This window comes from Coffea eugenioides, chromosome 8, assembly GCF_003713205.1.
Source record: "Coffea eugenioides isolate CCC68of chromosome 8, Ceug_1.0, whole genome shotgun sequence".
NCBI lineage: Eukaryota > Viridiplantae > Streptophyta > Magnoliopsida > Gentianales > Rubiaceae > Coffea > Coffea eugenioides.
The window spans coordinates 10,152,330-10,173,085 of NC_040042.1; the positions used below are offsets into that span (position 1 = coordinate 10,152,330).

The 20,756-nt window shown below is 35.0% G+C and overlaps 1 protein-coding gene and 1 pseudogene across 1 annotated transcript; one reads left to right on the forward strand and one right to left on the reverse strand.

The window, feature by feature from the left end:
• The window catches only part of LOC113781163, an 87,241-nt pseudogene extending 70,478 nt beyond the window's left edge, over nucleotides 1-16,763 (forward strand).
• A 1,672-nt stretch (nucleotides 16,764-18,435) lies between these two features.
• On the reverse strand, nucleotides 18,436-20,121 carry LOC113780208 (putative disease resistance protein RGA1). Its single transcript, XM_027326022.1, has one exon. The coding sequence runs from the start codon at nucleotides 20,119-20,121 to the stop codon at nucleotides 18,436-18,438; it is 1,686 nt and encodes a 561-aa protein (XP_027181823.1).
• Nucleotides 20,122-20,756: the final 635 nt, after the last annotated feature.

The following is a 20,756-nucleotide window of genomic DNA, read 5'->3' on the forward strand; positions in this document are numbered from 1 at the left end:
ATATGGCTCACCCAACATCATGGTTCTGTTTGACTCTGTTCCATCGTGTTTAGCCTTCATTACGGATCGAGCCAGATCATGGACAAGGTCATGCATCTTAAAAGCAGGGACATCGCCATAGCCAGAAAAATGTATGTCCACAGCTTGGAACAGTGATCTATGATGTAGTTCAGTCACCACAGCATCACCAACATCTTCCACTTCCATCGTTTCATTAGATGAAATCAATCCATTTGCCATCCACAACTGTATTACCTCCTCTTTTTGAATTACAGAGCCCTTGGGAAATACAGCACAATATGCAAAGCAACCTCTCAACTCTACCGGAAGATTAAGGTAGCTCAATCTCAACGCGGGCAAGATACCTGTTTCATCTTCAGGTAAGTTCCAAATTTCACTGCATTTCACAGAGTTCCATTCTGCTTCCAACTTAAATCGTAGAAAACCTCCAAGAGCCTTTGCAGCTAGTGGAACACCACCACATTTTTTCACAATCTCTTTTCCAATGGCTATAAGGTTAGGATATTCTTCTGCCTCTTGACGACCAAATGCTCGTTGCCTAAACAATGACCAACACTGATTGTTTGACAAACTTGACAGATAATGTGTCTGTAATGTGCCCATTATTGTGGCAACCTTCTCCACACGAGTTGTCATGACAATTGAGCTACCTCTTGATCCGCATTCCAGAACAGATTTCAGTTTCTCCCATTCCTCTCGATTCTCATTCCAGGCATCATCTAGTACAACCATGTATCTTTTCCCTCTCAACAACTCTTGAAGTTTTCTTTGAAGAGGATCCATGCCTAGGGCATCAGCAGAAGTCCCTTTTGCAGACTCAATTAAGGCTTTTATTATCCTCTTCACATCAAAATCCTCTGAAACCCAAACCCAGAGTTTTAGCTCAAAATGCTCAATTACACGCTTATCATTGAAGACCAATTGTGCAAGTGTTGTCTTTCCAAGGCCTCCAACACCCACTATGGGGAGTACCGATACATTTTGGTTATTGCTAACTTGATTCACCAATATTTCTACAATCTTATCTTTTTCCTCGTCCCTTCCTAGGACTAGATCAGGTTCATTTAGCAAGGAACCAGTCTCACGTGTTGCAGTGGAATCAACCAGAAAGTGGTTGCTCCCACGCTTTTGAACACTTAATCCAAGCTTTATTCGCTCATCAGCTATTGCATTAAATTTTTCAAGGATCTCCTTCATCCTTGTCCCAATCCTGTGACGAAATAAGTTTCCTGCTACACGGTAAGACATCCGACCAAGACGACCAAAATTTTTGTAATTGACTCTTGAGGCTTCAGCTGCGCAATCATCCAATACATCATCGATTTCATAGGCAACAACATTGAGCTCCTTAAACCAGAGTTGTATCGCCTTTTCTGTGAATTGCTTCTGCTCAGCATCTTCAAGGACTGCCTTGATGGTGGAGAGCAAGCGTGAAAGCTTTTCCATGTCAGTTGCAACACCACAAAGCAATTCACACTCCTTCTGGATCATGGAATTCAAAGTATCTATGAGAATTCCCACAAATGCTTCCATCACGTGTGACCTGAAAATCACGGATCAGGCCAGTTAAATCAACGTTAACTACATTCGTAGGGGCGGGGGAGCAATAGGAAAAGAATAAGAGCAACATTATTGTTATAACTTATCAGCGGTGACTGTTTTTCTCTTACAAGCAAACCTAGAGAAAGCTAGATACCGTCAAATGAATTAACGGAATGCTACCTACGCTAACATGGTGAACAATGCTGTCTGGTCTAATATCTCCTGCTTCAGGTTTGAAGTAATCTTCAGCAAAGTGTACAGGGTGTGGAGTCTAATGTAGCATCTTGACATAATCTTCTCATATTATGGTCTGTTGGGGTATATCATTTCCCAAATCCTTTTACTTTTGGTCCTCGTGTCTTTCTCTTATTTCTTTTTCTGATACTCGACTGAGCAATGCAACACATTTATAGTCGGATTGTATCTTTTCAGAATAACTAAAGAAATTTCTCGAAAGAAAAATAGGACCTATATTTCGATAAAGAAAGAAAAGAAAATGCCCAAAATGTTCAGACGTACACGTATTCTAAATCCCACAGCAAAATAATTTATTGGTACCCTAAAATTAACGAATGATGTAAGAGATTATGTATCGATACATTTATGAATTTAAGCGGAAATTTATTAGCCTGATCATCAAAATTTATGAATAAAATTCATAATAGATCTAGAGTTTAAAAGCTTAATTCATGATGCATTAATTAGTTGATATACAGAACGTATATACTGTCTTTTTCTATAATGTAAAGGATTCATATTGGGGTGTACTACTTTCAGTGTTTTACCCTTCTAATTGGTTTCAAGAAAATAATACTCCAAATAATTATATACAAAGAAAATTCCCCAACACCGGAAGTAAAATCCCGAACTTAGTATGATAACAAGAAGTAAAACCCAGCCCTGGAAGCTACTCGGCAACATATAAAAGTATACACTAGCAGTGAATGTGTGCTAAAAAAAATGTGTTAAAATACATGGAAGCCATTTATATATCTAACTATTTTTTTTTTTTTTTTTTATCGACGGAGTGGGTGTCCGGGTCAAGTCTGTAAAGGTGGCCCGACTAATCCCACTCCGGCCCGGCCCAGCGCCCCAACCAGACCTAGCACGCTAGATGCACGGAGAAGCCGATGTTGCTGCGGAGGTTCGACCCCAGGACCTAACGGTCCCGAGGAAGAGGCGCCAACCACCAGCCCATTCACGTGGGGGCGTTTATATATCTAACTATATAAAAGCGGGAGTTGGGTTATAAACAGTGAAATTTTGGTCAAGCGGTTATCACGTCATTTTGGGCAACTTTGAGGGCAATTGTCAAGCGGCATTTTGGTCTTTTGTCATGTGGCTGGCTCTGGCTTTAGGAAGATTCGGTTAAGCGTCAGAATTGCCGATGCTATTTCATTGATTCTCTTTTGCTGGAAAAAGACAACAATTATTAAGATGGCTCTTGGCATTATATTTCAATAAAAAGGTCTGGCTCTGGCTGAGGCTTGTTAGCTGTATTATTGTGCTATGTGGGCTACAGGGGCTAGGACTCACAAAAGAGAGCTGTACTTGTACGCTCTCTATTGTAAGTACTGCTGCAAGCCTTATTTTAGAGCTCTGCCATATGCCTTTTTATCTTCTCCAATATCAACCCACCCCGGACCGCCTCACCAAGAAAACTAGAAAAAAAGAAAAAAAAAGAAGAAAATCTCTCTCAGGCTCTCCATTTCGATAATATAAAAGGGAGAATTGGATAATGAATAGCTCCATTTTGGTCAAGCGATTATGCTGTAATTCTTGAGCCAGAGGAAAAAAATAACAATTCCAACATTGTCATCATATATTTAAGCAAAATCGGTTAAGATGCCATAGGTTTCAACTAAAAATGGTTTCTAATTCTATAGCATTTTCAAACGTACAATTAGAAGGATATAATTAGTCTATATATACAAATTTAGTCTATATAATTATTGGAAAAATTTTAATTCCCTTATTTTTATTATTATACTTTTCATTCTATATATATATATATTCTATAAACATGAGCTTACTTTTGTCTTCTATGTGTGCTACATTATGAGTCTATTTCCTTTTTAAAAGAATAATTAGTTTGTTATTTTACTAATATATCCATGTTTAGTGCATATATAATTATTATAAAATTTTTTAACATATTTGTTTTCTCTAATGGCTCTAAATTGCTGTAAATTGAAAAGCGATATTGTGTGCTAATCTTTTTATATTATTTATTTAAACATGCAACATTAATTAGACTATTTCTTACATTTGAAAATTAAAGTACTCTAAATTTGAAAAATAATGTAATAATACATGTCTTTTACTGTGGATTAATGATATAATATTAATGGAAAAAGAAATAGGCCTATATTTATTGAACTTAGTGAGTAATAGAGATATACATATCTAACAATATAAAGGAAAAGTTGCCCTATGCATAGTGATTTTTTTTGTCAAGCGGTTATCCTGCAATTGGTATTGGATGTTAGGGCTATTTTCATCAATTATTTGTTTGTTTTTTAACAGCTGCTATAGTTTTGGTGTATTTATCGGACATGTTGACTGAATTCATAATTGGTGGTATAAACAGTGAAACCTATGAAAGTTGATTTTTTGTGGTTAATTATTTGCTTTTGAAGTGTTCTGGAAATGCAAAATTACCAAGGAAATAATTGATAAATTGTTGTTGGCTTTAGTGACTTTAAAAATGGCTTTTATTACTTTGACATGAAATAAAATTGATAAATGTTCTGTAAATGCACAATTATTGAGGAAACAATTAATAAATTATTGTTGGGTTGACATAGAATAAAATTGTTAAGTGTCCTATAAATGCCCAATTATTGAGGAAACAATTAATAAACTATTGTTGGCTTTAGTAACTTTAAAAAATGGGTTTTATTACTGTGACATGTGGTGATTAATTTTTAGCAATGCCAAGTTCTATGGTTCAAGTGTTTAATTGATTTTCAGGATCCCCTATTTTTTGTGTCAATAATGATTAATACTCTTTGGGAATGATTCACTTTACAATTTTCTAATTATCCTGATTCAAATGCAAAATAACCTTATACAATTTTCTAATTTATCCTTATGCATTCTATATATTATTGTTCTCATGCATTCTATATATTTCATAATAGTTAACTTTTGACAAAAATTATAATTCCCTAATGATCCGCATGAATTAAATAATAACAGAGATATATACTAATAAACTCATACAACAGAAAATAATTAATACGGGAAATATTAGTCCTCCTGCGTAACGCGCAGGCCGTCTCACTAGTTTCAACAAAAAATGTGTGTTAAAAAAAAAAAGTAAAATAGCACTTACTTTGGAGAGAATGAACACTGTGGCAAAGGCTGATCTGTGCGATTTGCAGGAATTCCCTTTATATGGTGTGAGGCTACGTTGAAAAAAAAAAACTACTTTAAGTTTGAGGAAAAGAATAACAAAATTTTGCACTTACTTGAGAGGAAAAAAAGAAACCGCTGAGAATAGCTGACCCGACGAATATGGGAAAATTCCTAGTATATTGGGTACTATTCTATTATTGAGGAGAAAACACTAGTACTGTTATTGATACGAAAGTAGACCTGCGAAATTGCTTGCGAGTTTCCCAGCAGTGTAGTAGTACAATTATTGAATGTGGTGGAGCTATAGCTTAGAATTTTTCCAAGCAATTGCATGATAAAGTAGAGTGAAAAAAAATACTGCACGCCTTTTCAGGTTGTCTAGTAATAAACTTTTGAACATGGGGGACCCAAATTAGATGCCATCCTAGAAATTTTGGTTCACGATTGGGAACTTGGAAGCTAACTTGATGACAACCATGGTTCTTTTGTTTTTGCTAACTTGTAAGCTGTTTTCACGACATTATTTTAAGTTAAAAACTGACCTTGTTTGGAAAGATTAAAAACAAAATTATCACATTTTACGTGAATATATTTTTCAATCATCTTTTTATCTCACATATATCAATTCGTTTCTGTAATTTTTCTAAAAAAAAAATTCAAAAAAATACCATCCAAAAATGAAGGTAAAGATACTAAAATGAAATTATGAGAAATCCACAAGATGAAATGAAGGTAAAGATGGAGATCTTAAAATAACTTCCAGGACATGTTATATCAAGCTAATGCTTGGAAGTCTTACGATAGAATTCGTGGCATTATGTTGCAATTTTGAACTGATTGAGAAGGTTGAAATATTAGCCCATGGGGCACTAGATTACTGTCATTTCTGTCCTAATAATTGTCAGCGAGAGTTAACTCAAATACTAAGGTTTAAACATTTTGTAGGAGTTTCAAACCCTATCCTCAATATCTTTTCCATGGTAGGCTATTTGTAGTTACAACCATATGATCACATTGAAAATGATTGAACATATGATTTTTTCTTTTTCTGGAGTAAGAAACTTCTCTTCCAAAACTTTTCGCCGCCACAGGAAACATGTTTTTATTTCTCTCCTAAGAGCAGCATTTACAGCTATTAACCAAATAAGTTGAAATTTCTCTCTCTTTTCGTATCTGTCTGCTTGAGGTTACTCATATCTATAGGTGACAAATCAATCCATTTAACTAAATTTACCCATACCCGTCCATGAATAGATGGGTATGAGTATCTTAAATTTTTATATATGGGTATAAATGGGTTACCCACTAATACCCATTTAATAAATAGTTATTATTGGATAACCCAGCAAACCTAATTAACCCATTTAAAATTTTCTTTCCCCAAGTCTCCTCTCTTCCCCCACCCCCTTTTTTTTCTTCAAATTTTTCATTTTGTCATGATGTTAACCACTTTTGTTTCATTATTATTATTATTTGTTGGTTTTATCTTATCATTTTATTTTGTCTTAGTTTGTTAACTTGCTCATTTTTCAGTAGTACCAATTTATGATAAGTTTTAGCCTCTTTTCTTATCTTTTCAAAATGAAATTTTAAATTTATATATGAAAAAAATGTTAGGGGTTCAAAGTTTTTGGATTAAGTTTATATATTAACTTTTATAATACTTAGTTCAAATTTTTATATTCTTATTATTCAATTATTAAATAATATGTAATTTTGTGACATAGAGTATGGATGGGAAAAAATTGGTAATTAGGCTTATTGACCATTATAAATAAATATTTAAAACTAATAATGGGTGCAAAGAGCGGTATAAATTGATAACTCAATTTGCAAAAAATAATTTAAATGAGTTTACAAAAAATTAAAATAATTGAGTTATAAATGGGTAATTGGGTTACCCAATTTTTTTTTTGACTTACCCATTTATACCCATCTAATTAAATAAATATAAATGGGTTGACTCATTTATACTCATTACTCATTACCCATTTTACCCAATCCAAATCCGCCCAAGTCACCTATTTTGACACCTCTACTCATATCATACTCGCAGTATACGTTCTTACATTTAGTCCTAAACAACTATAACATTATGTACGTTTTGAAAATATTGTACAAATACTCATATTTTATACCTAATGGCATAAGGCGCGTTAAAAAGTTCAAAGCTCTCAAACAATTACCATTTATAATAAACTTTAAAATTTATGCTATGATTATGACATATCTCACGTGTTATGTAGAAAATAACAAACTATTTTGGTCCATTTTTTTTTTTTTTACATTTATACATACAAAGCCTTCATGATATCAAAAGTCACTGATTTAATAGGAGTATCTTACTGATAAGAAGAAGAGATAAAATTGATAGTCATATAGTATAGTATGTGGAAATTATAGTAATTTTACTTGTATATTTAGTTGTGTAATTTGTATATTTCGGTTGTACAATCACCAAAGATATTGATGACTTTTTTATGCTTCCAAACGTAGTGCCTTTTTATAATTATTGAGGCTATTTTTGTAATAACAGGATGGAAATTTTAGTTTTCAAATATACTTTTGCTTGAAAAACAATTTCCACTATTTTCTTGAAAAATAAAGTCTTGGATTGATGGAAATTCTTTGGCCTTAGATTTGTTTAACAATTACTCTTAGAAACCAGAGAAGAATATTAAGAAACTACAATTTCCTTTCCTACATTAATTAGCCATTTAGAACTTCTTTCAAGAATTTCCTGCTCTTGTATCTATTTAGTGGTATACGTCATTGCTTCAAATATATATACTCTTTTGACCTCTGCGTCCAATCAGGAAGTTATCACTATGGCTTTCTTCTAGAGTTGCTTCCAACTTAATTTGAACTTATAGTAGGATTGTATGTTTTCAGGATAACTAAAAAAAAATTTCGAAAGAAAATTAGGACTTATATTTGGAAAAGGAAAATCAGGACTGCTGCTTTCGGCAACAATATGATGAAATTAGAAAGCATGTCAACCTAGAATTTCCTACTCCAATCATTCCCTTCCAAAAGATAGATTATTCATCTATATGCCCATAACGGAGAAAAAAGGAAAAACTTTCATTCTAAAAATTGCTTAGCATAAAAAAAATTAAAAAAAACCACGCAATATAAGAAAATTGCCACCCAACACGGGTAATGTGCAAAGCACGTGCATCCAAACTAGTATGATATACTACCAAGAATAACAGGAAGCTAACTCCCAGCCCTGGAAGCCACTCGGCAACATATAAAAGTACATAGTAGCAGAAGAATATATGTCAAAAACACATGGAAGCCAGATATATATATATTTCAACCAAAAATGTGTATAATAAAAAAATAAAAGAAAAACAGCAATTACTTTGGAGAGAATGAACACTCTGGCAAAAGCTGATCCGTTGGATTTGCAGAAATTCCCTTTATAATGGCTAGGCTACGTCGAAAAAGAATTGAAAAATAAAATCCCTTTAAGTTTGAGGGGAAAAGACAAAATTAAGCACTTAATTGAGAGTAAAATAAAGAAAGAAAGAAAGAAACCACTGGGAGTAGCTGATCTGTTGAATTTGGGAAAATTGCTTGTATATCGTGAAGCTACTTAATTACTCAAAAGTAAAGTTTAAGAAAAAAATGTAGAAACTGTTCGTATATGCATGGCTTTTTGGCAATGGAGATGATCTATTATTGAGCAGAAAGGAGTAGTATTGTTGTTGAAAAGAAAGTAGATCTGTGAAATTGGTCATGAGTTTCCTAGCCTTGTAGCAGTACAATTATTGAATGCGGTGGACCTATAGATTACAATTTTTCCAAGCAATGGCATAATAGAGTAGAATGAAAGAACAACTGCATGACCTTTCAGGGTTGTCTAGTAATAGAGTTGGATGCATATTGCACATTTGCACTGTACAATTTTGAGTGTTTTACCCTTCTTTTCAGTTTCAAGAATTGCAGGAAGCAAGAATTCTAGCCTTGGAAGCTAGTCGCCAACATATAAAAGTATGCTAGTAGAAGAAATGTCATAAACACATGGAAGCCATATATATCCCAACCAAAGAATGTGTATGAAAAAAAAATTAATAATAAATTCAGCACTCACTTTGGAAAGAATGAATACTCCGGCAACAGTCTATCCGTTGAATCTGCAGAAATTCCCTTATATGGTGAAGCTATGTTTATAAAAAAGAAAAAAAAAACCTTGAACTTCAAGAAAAGTAAACAAATCTATGGATTGCATTTTTTTGGATTTTTTGTAGAAAAATTACTATTACGATTTGATATATGTGAAGTAAAAAGGTGATAGAGAAATATGTTCACGGAAAATGTAGTAATTTTTCTAAGGAAAATAGCAATCCAAACAGGGCTGATCCGATGAATATGGGAAAATTACCTGTTTATCGTAAACCTACCCTGTCAAATCCAAGTTTGATGAAAAAGAGAACACGGGCGAGGAAGATGATAATTTGAATCAAAATTAAAACAATGCAGTATGTGCAAGGCTTTCTGCACTTCTGAATGCGATCAGCCAAGGATGGAGGAACATTAAAGTGGAGCTGGAAAATAGGGTGCTGGTAGAGTGCATAAAAAACACTCGGACCAGCAACCATCTGATGGCTACTCTAATAGAAGACATCCAGTGCATAAGTAAGCTGTTTCAAAATTGTTCCTTCTCTTTTGTTAGTTCAGGGTTTGTGGGATGTATCAAGTTGAGCATGCATGCTCTAAACATCTTTGTAGATGAAGAATGGGTGAATCCCAATCTTAGGTGTTAGACACCAATGTTTTTGTAGGACCTTTGTCCTCTTGCTTGGACCTTTGTCCAAATACTGTAATTTTCGGTTAATTCTATAAAGCTAACGTTTCGAAAAAAAAAAAAAAGTATGTGCAAGGCTTTCAGCTCGGAAGATGGAGTATCATATAGAGGAGAAAGTAGGAGGAGTACCGTTATTGATAAGAAAGTGGAGTGAAATTGGCCGTGACTTTCCCGGCTGGATAGTAGAACAATTACTCAACGTGGTGGACCTACAGAGGCAGGCTCAAATTATTGCGTGACCTAACTTCTGAATATGGGGACCTGATAAGAACTTCTGAATATGGGGACCTGATAAGAATGTGGATGTCATCCATTGACTGTCAGAGTGGCACATGGCAATAAAATCGACCGTGACTTTCCTGGTTGGATAGTAGAACAATTACTGACCGTGGTGGACCTATAGAGGCAGGCTCAAATTATTGCATGACCCAACTTCTGAATATGGGGGACCTAAATTAGATTTCATCTTACCGGTTCGAACTTGCAAGTTAACTTTAAATGTACCAATTGAAAAAGAGAAGGTTTGATAAATTACCATGCTTCCCTTGTTTTTGCTTGTACAGTAGCTTTTTTTTCGCAAGATTATTTTAAGTCGAAAATACAGATACTAAAATAAAATTATGAGAAACTCGCAAGATGAAATGAAGTTAAAGATGGAGATGTTAAAATAACTTCCAGGACATGTTAAATTAACCCATACTCAAAAATCATACAAGTAATATAGAATTCGGGGCATTTTCTTGCGATCTTGAAATGGTTGAGAAGATTGAAATTTTGGCACTAGATTACAATTGTTTATGACCCAATAATTGTCAAGATGAGTCAGCACAAGTAGTAAAATCTAGCTCGTTTGGATTGCTATTTTAAGAGTTTCTGCAAAAAAAAAAAAAAAAGTATATTGTAACAGTTTGATGTATGTGAGGTAAAAAAGTAATTGAAAAATTTGTTCATGAATAATATAAAAATTTTTCTGCTAAATATCACAATCGGGGTCGAAGTTTTCGAATGCCATCTTCAATATCATTTTTATAGTAGGCTATTTGTAGTTACAACCATATGATCCCATTGAAAATTGTTGAAGTGGACTGTTTGGCCAGTTATTTTGCAAGTGCAAGACTTTTAGCAAGGGAGATGGGACTACTTAGAGGAGAAACCGAGAAAGTAGAGTGAAATTGATCGTGACTTTCCAGGCTGGGTAGTAGTACAATAATTCAATGAACTTGGTGGACCTATAGAAGCAGAGTGAAATTATTGCATGATATTTCAGGGTGTGTAGTAGTAATAAACTTTTGAAGGTGGGGGACATAAATTAGATTCCATCTTAGAAATTTTTTCACCTGCTGGAACTTGGAAGTTAACTTTGAGGTTACCAATTGAATAAAGTGAAGGTTGAACAATGGCAGCCTGGACCCGAAGTCAGCAGGGGCAAAAGATAGAATAGGAAAGGAAAATTTTCGTAGATAATGCACTAAAATCACACTGTTATATGAAGATATTATTTTCGATTACATATTTTACAATGAACAATGTACAATATATAGATGTTCAGTAACTGATAAGGGATGTCGTGATCCGTAGTGATAACTTGAGCTAAAGCCATGCAAACATTTATTTTTCCAGTAAAACCAAAAAAAAAAAATATCACTGAAGATGACACCGAGCATGCTCATTGCTTCTTGTCGGTCCACCAACGTTGACGCTGAGTCTTCCCGCAATAATTTGATAGATGGAGACAAAATAAGTGTGGCGAGGACTTGAAAAATGATCTGGTGTCCCATGACAAATTTGTTGTGCATATAGTTTTGAAAAAGAAAATGAGATATACTTCTATGAAAAGAGAAAATATTTTTTGGAACTTATTTTGTAATTTTGTTAACAATCAATATCCATAATTAAAAGAATGGAGACATTAATAAAACATATAGGTAAATCATTAGGAGATTTATGCCAAACGGTTATCAATTAGTACACAATTCATGTAGAAGGAAAATGTAAAAAAAAAAAAATGTATTTAGATGTCCAACTGAGGGAAAATATTCTTTGGTCCATTAACTCAATTTGGTAAGAAAAAAAAAATATAATCTCATCTTGAGCCTTAATTGTGGATATTTGTTGCTTAAAATTGACCTCAAATGGATGGGAACGGCTGCAACGAGGAAAGGTTTCTCCCTTCATATTAGTAACGAGTTCATTACTTCAAACTATTTCCGTCTGCATTTAGATTGAATGATTTGATGAAGGATTTGAATTTTTTTCAAAATGTTTTGAATTTATAAATCATCAATTATTTTAGTATTTAAAATGTATTTTGATAATTGGCGAATTACAAATCTAAATACTTCTTAAACACTTTAAACTACTAGAACAATTCAGATGAATTTGAAATCCTTTGTTAAATTCCTTGGTCTAAATGAAAAGACTACCATTAATCAACGAGCAAATTATTTGGATAGCCACTAAATTTTTTAAACAGTCAATATTTGCCCACTTAACTATTAATAGTATATTTTTACCCATTGAACTATAAAAAATGTAAATTTTGGGTAATTTCATCTAATTTTACTATTAACTCTGCCAGATCTTACAATCTGTATTGTTCACGAGACATACTATTAATTGTTAGATCTAGTAGAGTTTATGGTGAAATTAGATGGAATGATTCAAAATTTATGTTTTTTTTTAAATTCAGTGGAGAAAAATATATTATGAATAATTGAATAGTCAAAACTCGATTATTCTAAAAGTTCAATGGCTATCAGGGTAATTTGCTCTTCATCAACACTCGTTTGCATTGGACTGTTTAGTCAGTTAATTTGGTTTAGAAAGATGTTTCTAGGGGCGGGCACGGGTCAGGTATCTGCCTCGTGTACCAATTGGCTGACCCAATCCGCACCTTGTGGATCAGCCATTTTCTGACCCTTATCCGCCTCGACGGGCACCCGCCCTGTCTTGCTTATCATTTAATTTTTTTTAAAAAAACTTATACTAATTTAATTTTTGTATTTTACATATTCATCTAAAATTTAATAAAATGTCTCGCACCAAGAAACAAACATGCGAAGAGAATACAAGAAAAAAGGAAAAATTAAAGAATTCAAAATCAATGAAATTTTGAAATAATTAGTACCTTTTTTTAAATATATTTTCCACATTGATTAAACTCTTTTCTAAAAAATATAGGATCATGATTTCCACAAATAAATCTTGTGAACAAACTATAGTCTCCCATATTTATAATGCAATTTGTTCAATGAAATTGCTTATTTAGGTCTAAAAATATTATTTTGTGGTATGTGAATAAAAATAATATATATGTGTGTGGGGAGAGGAATGGAGGGGGCGGATTGGGTGCCTGTCAATTTTTAATTTATGTAACCCTATCCCGTCCTGCATTTGAGCGGGTATCTGACACTCTTTGGACCAGTCAAATTATGCAGATTGAATATTCTAATTTTCAGGTCGGATCGAATTAGGTATAGCGAATTTTCGAGTTAACGGTTGTGGTCGTCCACCTCTAATTGTTTCTGCATTGACATATGGGCCAGAAATGTCACTAAAAGTTCTCTACAGAGGCCCATGTATCCAAATCATATCACGGGTCTCAAAGTCTTCTACCAACCTCGGTTGCCTTGGGAAGTCCAGGTATAGGCCCATCATTTATATTTTTAATTTTTAGTGATTACTTTCAATTATTGATTTAAGTTATATGGTATTCTGGTTGCGGTTTATTGTGCACTTATGGTACCACTACTGTGTTTTTGTAGAATAATTTTTACAAAAAAATATTAGCATAACACTTTTGTTTAGAGTAAATTCTCTCAATTATTTTTCAGACAAGGTGGATTCACAAGGAATGTCATCAGATGAAAAGAAAATAAAATAAAAATGAGAGTATGTCTAAGAAATTAATTAATGTTTGCCAAGTGAATATAGATTATGCTCCATGTAGCATGTGATTTCACCTACCAATCGTGATTTTGCATAAAGTTACAGATGATTGCTATACGAATTACATCCATCGTGAATTAAGATAAAGCTGAAAAATTTTTCAAGTCTATTCTACCTACTCTCTATCATGGATTTAGAATGTCTAGCTAGTGTTGCAGTGGAATCCACAAGACTCACTTTCTTCCTCTGCATTTCAAGTGCAACATATTGCTGTGATGGCCACTGGTATATAAAGGCTTTTCTAATGGTGCAATTGGAATATATGATGCCCATAGCTTGAGGCTCGATGTTGGATAGCCGCCTGGCATACAATACAGAATTTCCTTGGCAGTTTCCTTATCTTTACAAAAATAGTTTGAAATACAAGAGTAGATTGTTAGCTGTAAGTGTTCATAACTTCTATTGACTCTCATCTCGTTCATTTTAAATGGCAGTGCAGAAATTCTGATTACATATGCTTTGTATTTACATTTGGTTCTAAAACTTGCTAGTGTCACCTTTAAGTAATCTGTTTCTCTATTAAACTGACACGAGGTTCAAATCTGACGGCACATCTGTTTGATCCCAGCCAATTTGCACCTGGTATGAGTGATGGCGCAGTTCATGTGATGGAGCCATTGGATGCAAAGGCCAAAATTGGGTTAGTTTGAAGTGTACCGTCTAATCCCTCAAGCTTTGCACTGGAGGGTCAGCCATCTGAACCCCATCTTAGTGACATTTTGCATCAGTTATTGGTTTGATTGGATGAAGAATCTTCTGTGCTCGAGTTTTGCCCAGATAGTTATCTGTAAAGTTGTGGTCCATGTCCCTCGATCCCTAGTCTGAGCTAAATGTTAAAAAAGACAAAGGATACAAGTTTTTGATTGGTTGTTTGTTTGCTTTTGGGGCCTGCAAGGTTTTCTGATTTTCAACCACTAATAGATTTCAATAGATTATTGGTTTATCCTGCTCTTCTACAAAGTCCAATTTATCACTTATCACTCTTTAATTCAACTCTGGTCCCTTTTCATTCGATCTTTTCCTGAGGAAACTTAGGCCAATACCATTTCTGCCTTGTCAATACCATTTCTACTTTAGGCATTTTAAGATTTTTTTAATCAAATCCCTAATGTTGAACCAGTTTCCTTGCTCCTCTCCCTGACATGAAAGATAAGAAAATTTGGGATTCTCCAAATCAGATGTTAACTAGTGAAATCTCTGTCTAGATGTCCTCCAAAGTAAATGACATCCTTAAGTTCTTGTATCGTGGTATCAAAAAGTATGTTTTCCAAAAGAAATTCAAGGTTCTTAAGCTATGACTTATTAATAGACCATTCTGTACATGTTTTTCCTAGTTTTATTTTATGAGATTAGTGAGATGATGTAACACTTGAAATCTTCGATCTTATATCCATTTTGTAGTTATTAAAATGTATTTACAAATTCACATGTTTTCTGCTAAATAATGAAGACACCAACATTATTTTGATCGTCCTCTAATTTATGTGTTAATAATCAGAGAGATTTAGTTCTCTGGTCTCTCAATCATCCTCTGATATGACTTTCTTCACATTGATGCAATCCTAATTCCCAACATTCAGTGCTACATATAAATGATAAAGCGCATTATGAAAATCAATTTTGCAAGGATTCAAGGATAATTCATCATGTGTTTGGGTTAACTATGGATGCGATATTCTCCTTCTTTCCCTAATAGAAGGAGTCAAGGACCGGGAGAAGGTTGAAAGAGGGAAGAGAGATAATCCAGTGAATGGCATTTAGCGGCTTCAAATTTCGGTTCCCATGTCTGCTTGTAAAGCATCTTCTCATCTTCTTTCTCCCACATTATTGAGATGGGTGCTTTAGATCATTACATGGTAAATATGAAAACTCTTCCATGCTGCAAAAAATTGGATAAATTTGTTCCCTGGTATGGTATAAGACTCAATGGAGTGGTCTTCTAGTAATGTTATCCCTTCCTCTTCAGAGGTCTTTCGAAGCGTTTGCTCTGAGTACCTCCTCCTTGTCATGATCTTAACTGTTTATTCTATTGCAGTGGTATCCACGAGACACACTTTCTGCCTCCATTTCAAGTGCAATATACTCTGGTGATGGCCTGTTGGTCTACATGGGATTTTTGGATGGTGCAATTGGAATGTTTGATGCTGATAGCTTGACGCTCCGTTGTCGAATAGCACCGTTGGCTTACATGCCTTCATCAGTTGTCAGGTATTGAAATGATGATACTCATCTGACTTGTCATTAAAGAAGCTGGTCATGCTTCATAGTTCTTTAAGTTTCTACCATGGTCTGAGACAGTCAAACAGGTTCAGGATATATCATGGTAAAAAATCTCTCTTTGCTAGCACAAGTGTCTCTCTGTGTGGATCCTGACTTTGTTTTTGCTAGTGATTCACATATGTATCTGACTGGAAGACTGAAATGAGTCTATCATGTAGCGTGCAGTTGTGTGCTTTTGAACACATCCTATTGCATCGAGTATACAATTTGGAATTTCCTTGGCTTGTCTTTAGAACTAATCTAAAATACAAGAGTAGATCAGTAATTGAAAAGGTTCAAAATTTCTAAAGCAATTTTCTGTAACTCTCATTTTGTTCATTTTGAGCAGCAGTGGAGAAATTTTGTAACTATATATGCTTTTGCATTGACATTCAGTTCATAAAATTGCTAATCTCATCTTGAACTTTAAGTGGTGCGTTTCTATGGATCTGACGTGAGTTTTCAAATGTGGCAGCAGCAGTAGTGCTTTTCCCATGGTGATTGCAGCATATCCGTTCGATCCAAGAGCAAATTGGTACAAGTGATGGTGCTGTTCATGTAATCGAGCCATCGGATACAGAGCCAAAATGGGGTAGTTCGAGCTCTCAGGATAACGGAACTCTGCCGACTAATCCCTCAAGTTCTGCACTGAACAGTCGGCCATTTGAAACGCCTCCTAGGTGACATTTTGCACCAGTTATTGTATTGGTAGGATGATGATACTTGTTTGCTTGCCTTTCGCCCAGATAGTTAAACTGTAAAGTTATGTTCCTTGTCCCTCCTACTGAGCCAAATGTTGAAAGGCAAAGATACATTTTTTTTAATTATTTAGTTGTTTGCTTTTGAGACCTGCATGGTTTCTTGATTTCTGACCAATGATTCATTTGTAAAATTTCAACAGTTAATCCCGCTATGTTGCAAAGTCCAATCTCTCTCTCCCTAATGCAACTCTGGTCTCCTATATTTGGATCTTTCCTTGAAGAAACTTAGGTCACTACCAGAAAGATCAAAAGAGACTGTTGGCACAGTTGCCATTTCTGCCTTGGGCTACTTTACGCCATGGTCCCAATTGTTTGCATCCATAAGAATGCAATAGTTTGATTGCGGTTTATAGGTTCATTAAGAAGAGGAAGGTGCCAGTGCTGAAAATTGCAATGATTTGATGCAAAATTAACTAAGTGCACTCGGAATATTTTGGTTGCATTGTAAAACCTAGAAGTTTGGGGTGCTAAAACTTCAATTTGTGATTATTGTTATCAACTATTAGATATATTGAAGACATACACTTTAAAGATATGTGTTTGAAACATAATATAATAGGGGAAAAAAGTCTTTAAATTTATGCACATGAATAAACGCATCAATGTATACTTTGACAAACATAATTATAAAATGGAAAATTTTAAATTGTGAAACATTTATTGTATTTAAATTAAGAATGTGGATCCTATCTATTGGCAATCAGAGTGGCTCATGGCAATAAAATCGAGACCTTTTTTTTTTTTTTGAAGTCATTGAGACTTAAATGACGTGGGGTTAGAGTCCCTTGTTATTTTTTAGTATAATTTTTACGTTAGAGTCCCTTGTTATTTATTAGTATAATTTTACATAGACCACTCAATGCACGGACTTCCTGGACAGAGGCGCGAATTTCATTTCGCCATACCACAAATTTGTTAATAACTCTCAATAGATAGGTTACAAAATCTGAAATTATGTTATGTTTTCTTAGATAATTATTTGTGAATAAAACTATACAAGAAAAAATCCAATAGTGAACTGCTAAAATGTTAAATAGTCATGTGCACTTGAAATTACAAGATATAAATTAGCATTCTTGATATAATTATGAACTTCATCCAACCAGAGTTTCGTTATTTGAGTTGCAAGTAAGATGTGGATGGTATAAAGTGATAGCATTATGAGAAAACTAAAATTTTTAATGAAATACTAAGCCTACTTCTATGTTTCTGGTTCCAGATTAGTCATAATATGTTTGTTCTCAATCAAAAGTTAGCCAGGCGACATGATACTTTGGATTTTGAATCATAGATCCATTTCATTTTTTTTGGTTATTTTTTTAGGAAAAAAATTTTCATAGTTGTTTCTTTAAGTCAAAGGCAGCCGTTAATACATCTAAAATTCATCTAACCTATCATGTATTGTGTATTAATAATTTTTACTCTTTTGCATTTATATACATTCTCTATTTAATCTCACTTGCACTTTCTTGTATTTATTTACTTTCCATAATTAATCTTACATTTTCAAATGTGGATGGTTTAAAGTAATAGCATTATGAGAAAAAACCCAAATATCTTCTTCATTTAATCCAACCTCTAGCAAATGAATAAATTCATATCAACAGGGTATGGTATAAAATAGGTACTAGTGTTGGTCTTCCCCACACTTACAGGACAGTACACAAATACTTTATTACGTAATACATGAATATATTAATTGTATTACTGAATCTTCAGGTTCGGGATGTGCTAAATATTCTGCGACCAAATTCTCAGGTTCGGGATGTGCTCAATTTTGTGCCATTCCTCTCCTCCCCTTTCACACCGTGGTCCCAATAGGGAGCAGTAACGTATAGTCAAACTTTGGAGTGTCTTCATCATTTGAATGCTGGATGGAAGTGTTTCAAGCTTCGGACAAGACCATAGTGTCAGGTCTTGAAGAGAAGTGAGGTGGTCTCCAAACCAGTCTGGCAATGAAGTTAGATTGGGAAAATCTTCCAGCACCAGATTTTGTAGCGCGGGGAAATGTTTGACTTCCTCTGGCAGAGCTGTCGCGTATGACCCGTCGATTTTTAGATGAGTCAGGGATTTGAGGGCTTTAGTCCCCATTGAGAGGCTCACCAAATTATAGCATCTGACCAAAGAGAGTTTCTGCAAAGAGGCAAGGCCTCGCAATCCTTCTTCTGGTAGAGACTCCAGCTCGGGACATCCCTCGATGGTCAACTTCTTCAAAGCTGTGAGGCTAGCCAAGCTTCTGGGTAAGGCTCGCAGATCCCATATAAACCCAAGATCCAGCGATTCAAGAAGACTAAGATTTTGTAGCATCTCTTCTGGAAAACAACTCAATTCTGGAATCTCCTCAATTATAAGGGAGTTAAGACTAGTGAGATTGGAGATTGAAGCCCATGCCATGTTCGGGCACTGCTCGACGCATAACTCCTTGAGGGAGGGCATACATGGCAATGGCAATGTCAACGTTGGGCAATAGCCAAAAAGCAAGGATTGAAGTTGAGAGAATACTCCTGGAGTACCTTGGACTTCTCTTCCTAACATTCCTTTTAGGTTGGGCATGTTCCATAACTCCAATTGTTTCAGTGAATATGGGGACATTGCAGCAGCAGTGGCGGTACTCTCCCTGGCCCCAACTATGTACTCCGCTGTACTTTCTGTCACAGTAACTTTTGTTACAGTTGAAATCCAAGATGGAAATGATGAACCTTTGAAGCCGTCTATACACAGCAATTGAAGGTCGGGGCAGGGTTTGAGGGCTTCAAGCACTTCCTCATCATTGTACTGGCGAAGCGTTCTTTCGGAATCCCAACACAAATACAACTCGCGGAGACTCTCTTTTTTAATTAAACAAGCTTCTTCTGCATCCTTTTTGTCTTTAATCCTCTCAAGGTGCTCAATTATTAGCTTTTCTCTAAGCATATTTAAGTCTCGCAACTCACTTAGTTGGAAGTCTTTTTTGCCACCCAAGACGACCTTACTCAACGTCCGCAGGCAAGTCAGCTTCCCAATTCCACTTGGCATGTGAGTCAAACTCCGACACCTATCTAGACAAAGATGTCGAAGATTTCTGAGGAATCTCATGCCCTTGGGTAGACTCTGAAGTTCGTGACAATCAATTAGGCCTAAAATTTGCAAATTGCACAAGTCACAAATTGAATTGGGTAGTTCGACAATGTCGGATCCTGAAAGATCCAGATGCCTTAAATGTTTCAGTTTGCTTATTGCAGGTGGCACCTTCGTAAACCCCTCTCTCAACCACAGTGACCTTACAATGAGCGCCCTCAAGGAACCACATTTTGACAAGAAAGAAGAGAACTGGTCAGTGCCTGTGATTGTAATAGGAAAAGCCACTGTTAGCTGAGGATATGGCACACCCAACATCATGGTTCTGTTTGACTCTGTTCCACCGTGTTTAGCCTCCATTACGGATCGAGCCAGATCATGGACAAGGTCATGCATTCCAAAAGTAAGGACACTGCCAAACGAATCTTTCCTCACTGGTTATTGTGGTAACTAGTGATCTTTATTAATGTAGTTCAGTTTAGCACAGTCTTTCACCAACTATTTCCCACTTTCCATCGTTTCTTTAGATAGAATTCCAAACCATTTGCCTCCACAAATGTACTTACCTCTTCTACTTTCAATTTCAGAGCCCTTTGGAAATTACAGCACAATTATTTGTAAAGCCCAACGTTCTTCAACTCTACCGGGAAGATTTAAGGTTTTAGCTCCTAATCCCTACATGGCGGGCATGATACCTCTGTTTCATCTTCAGGTAAGTTCCAAAAGTCAACTGCTTTCAAACAGAGTTTTCCATTCCGTGTTCCGTATTTAAATTCGTAGAAAGCCTCCAAGAGCCTTTGCAGCTAGTGGTTACACCTACCACACTTTTTTACAAATCCTCTTCTATCCTTAATGAGTTTAAGTCTTTTCTTGTCTTCTGCTGTTGACAATCATAAATGCCCGTTGCTATTTCTGAATCGTATGGTACCAACTACTGATCGTCTTTGACCAAAACTTCGATTATAGGCGAGTGTCTCTAATTGTGCCCATTATTT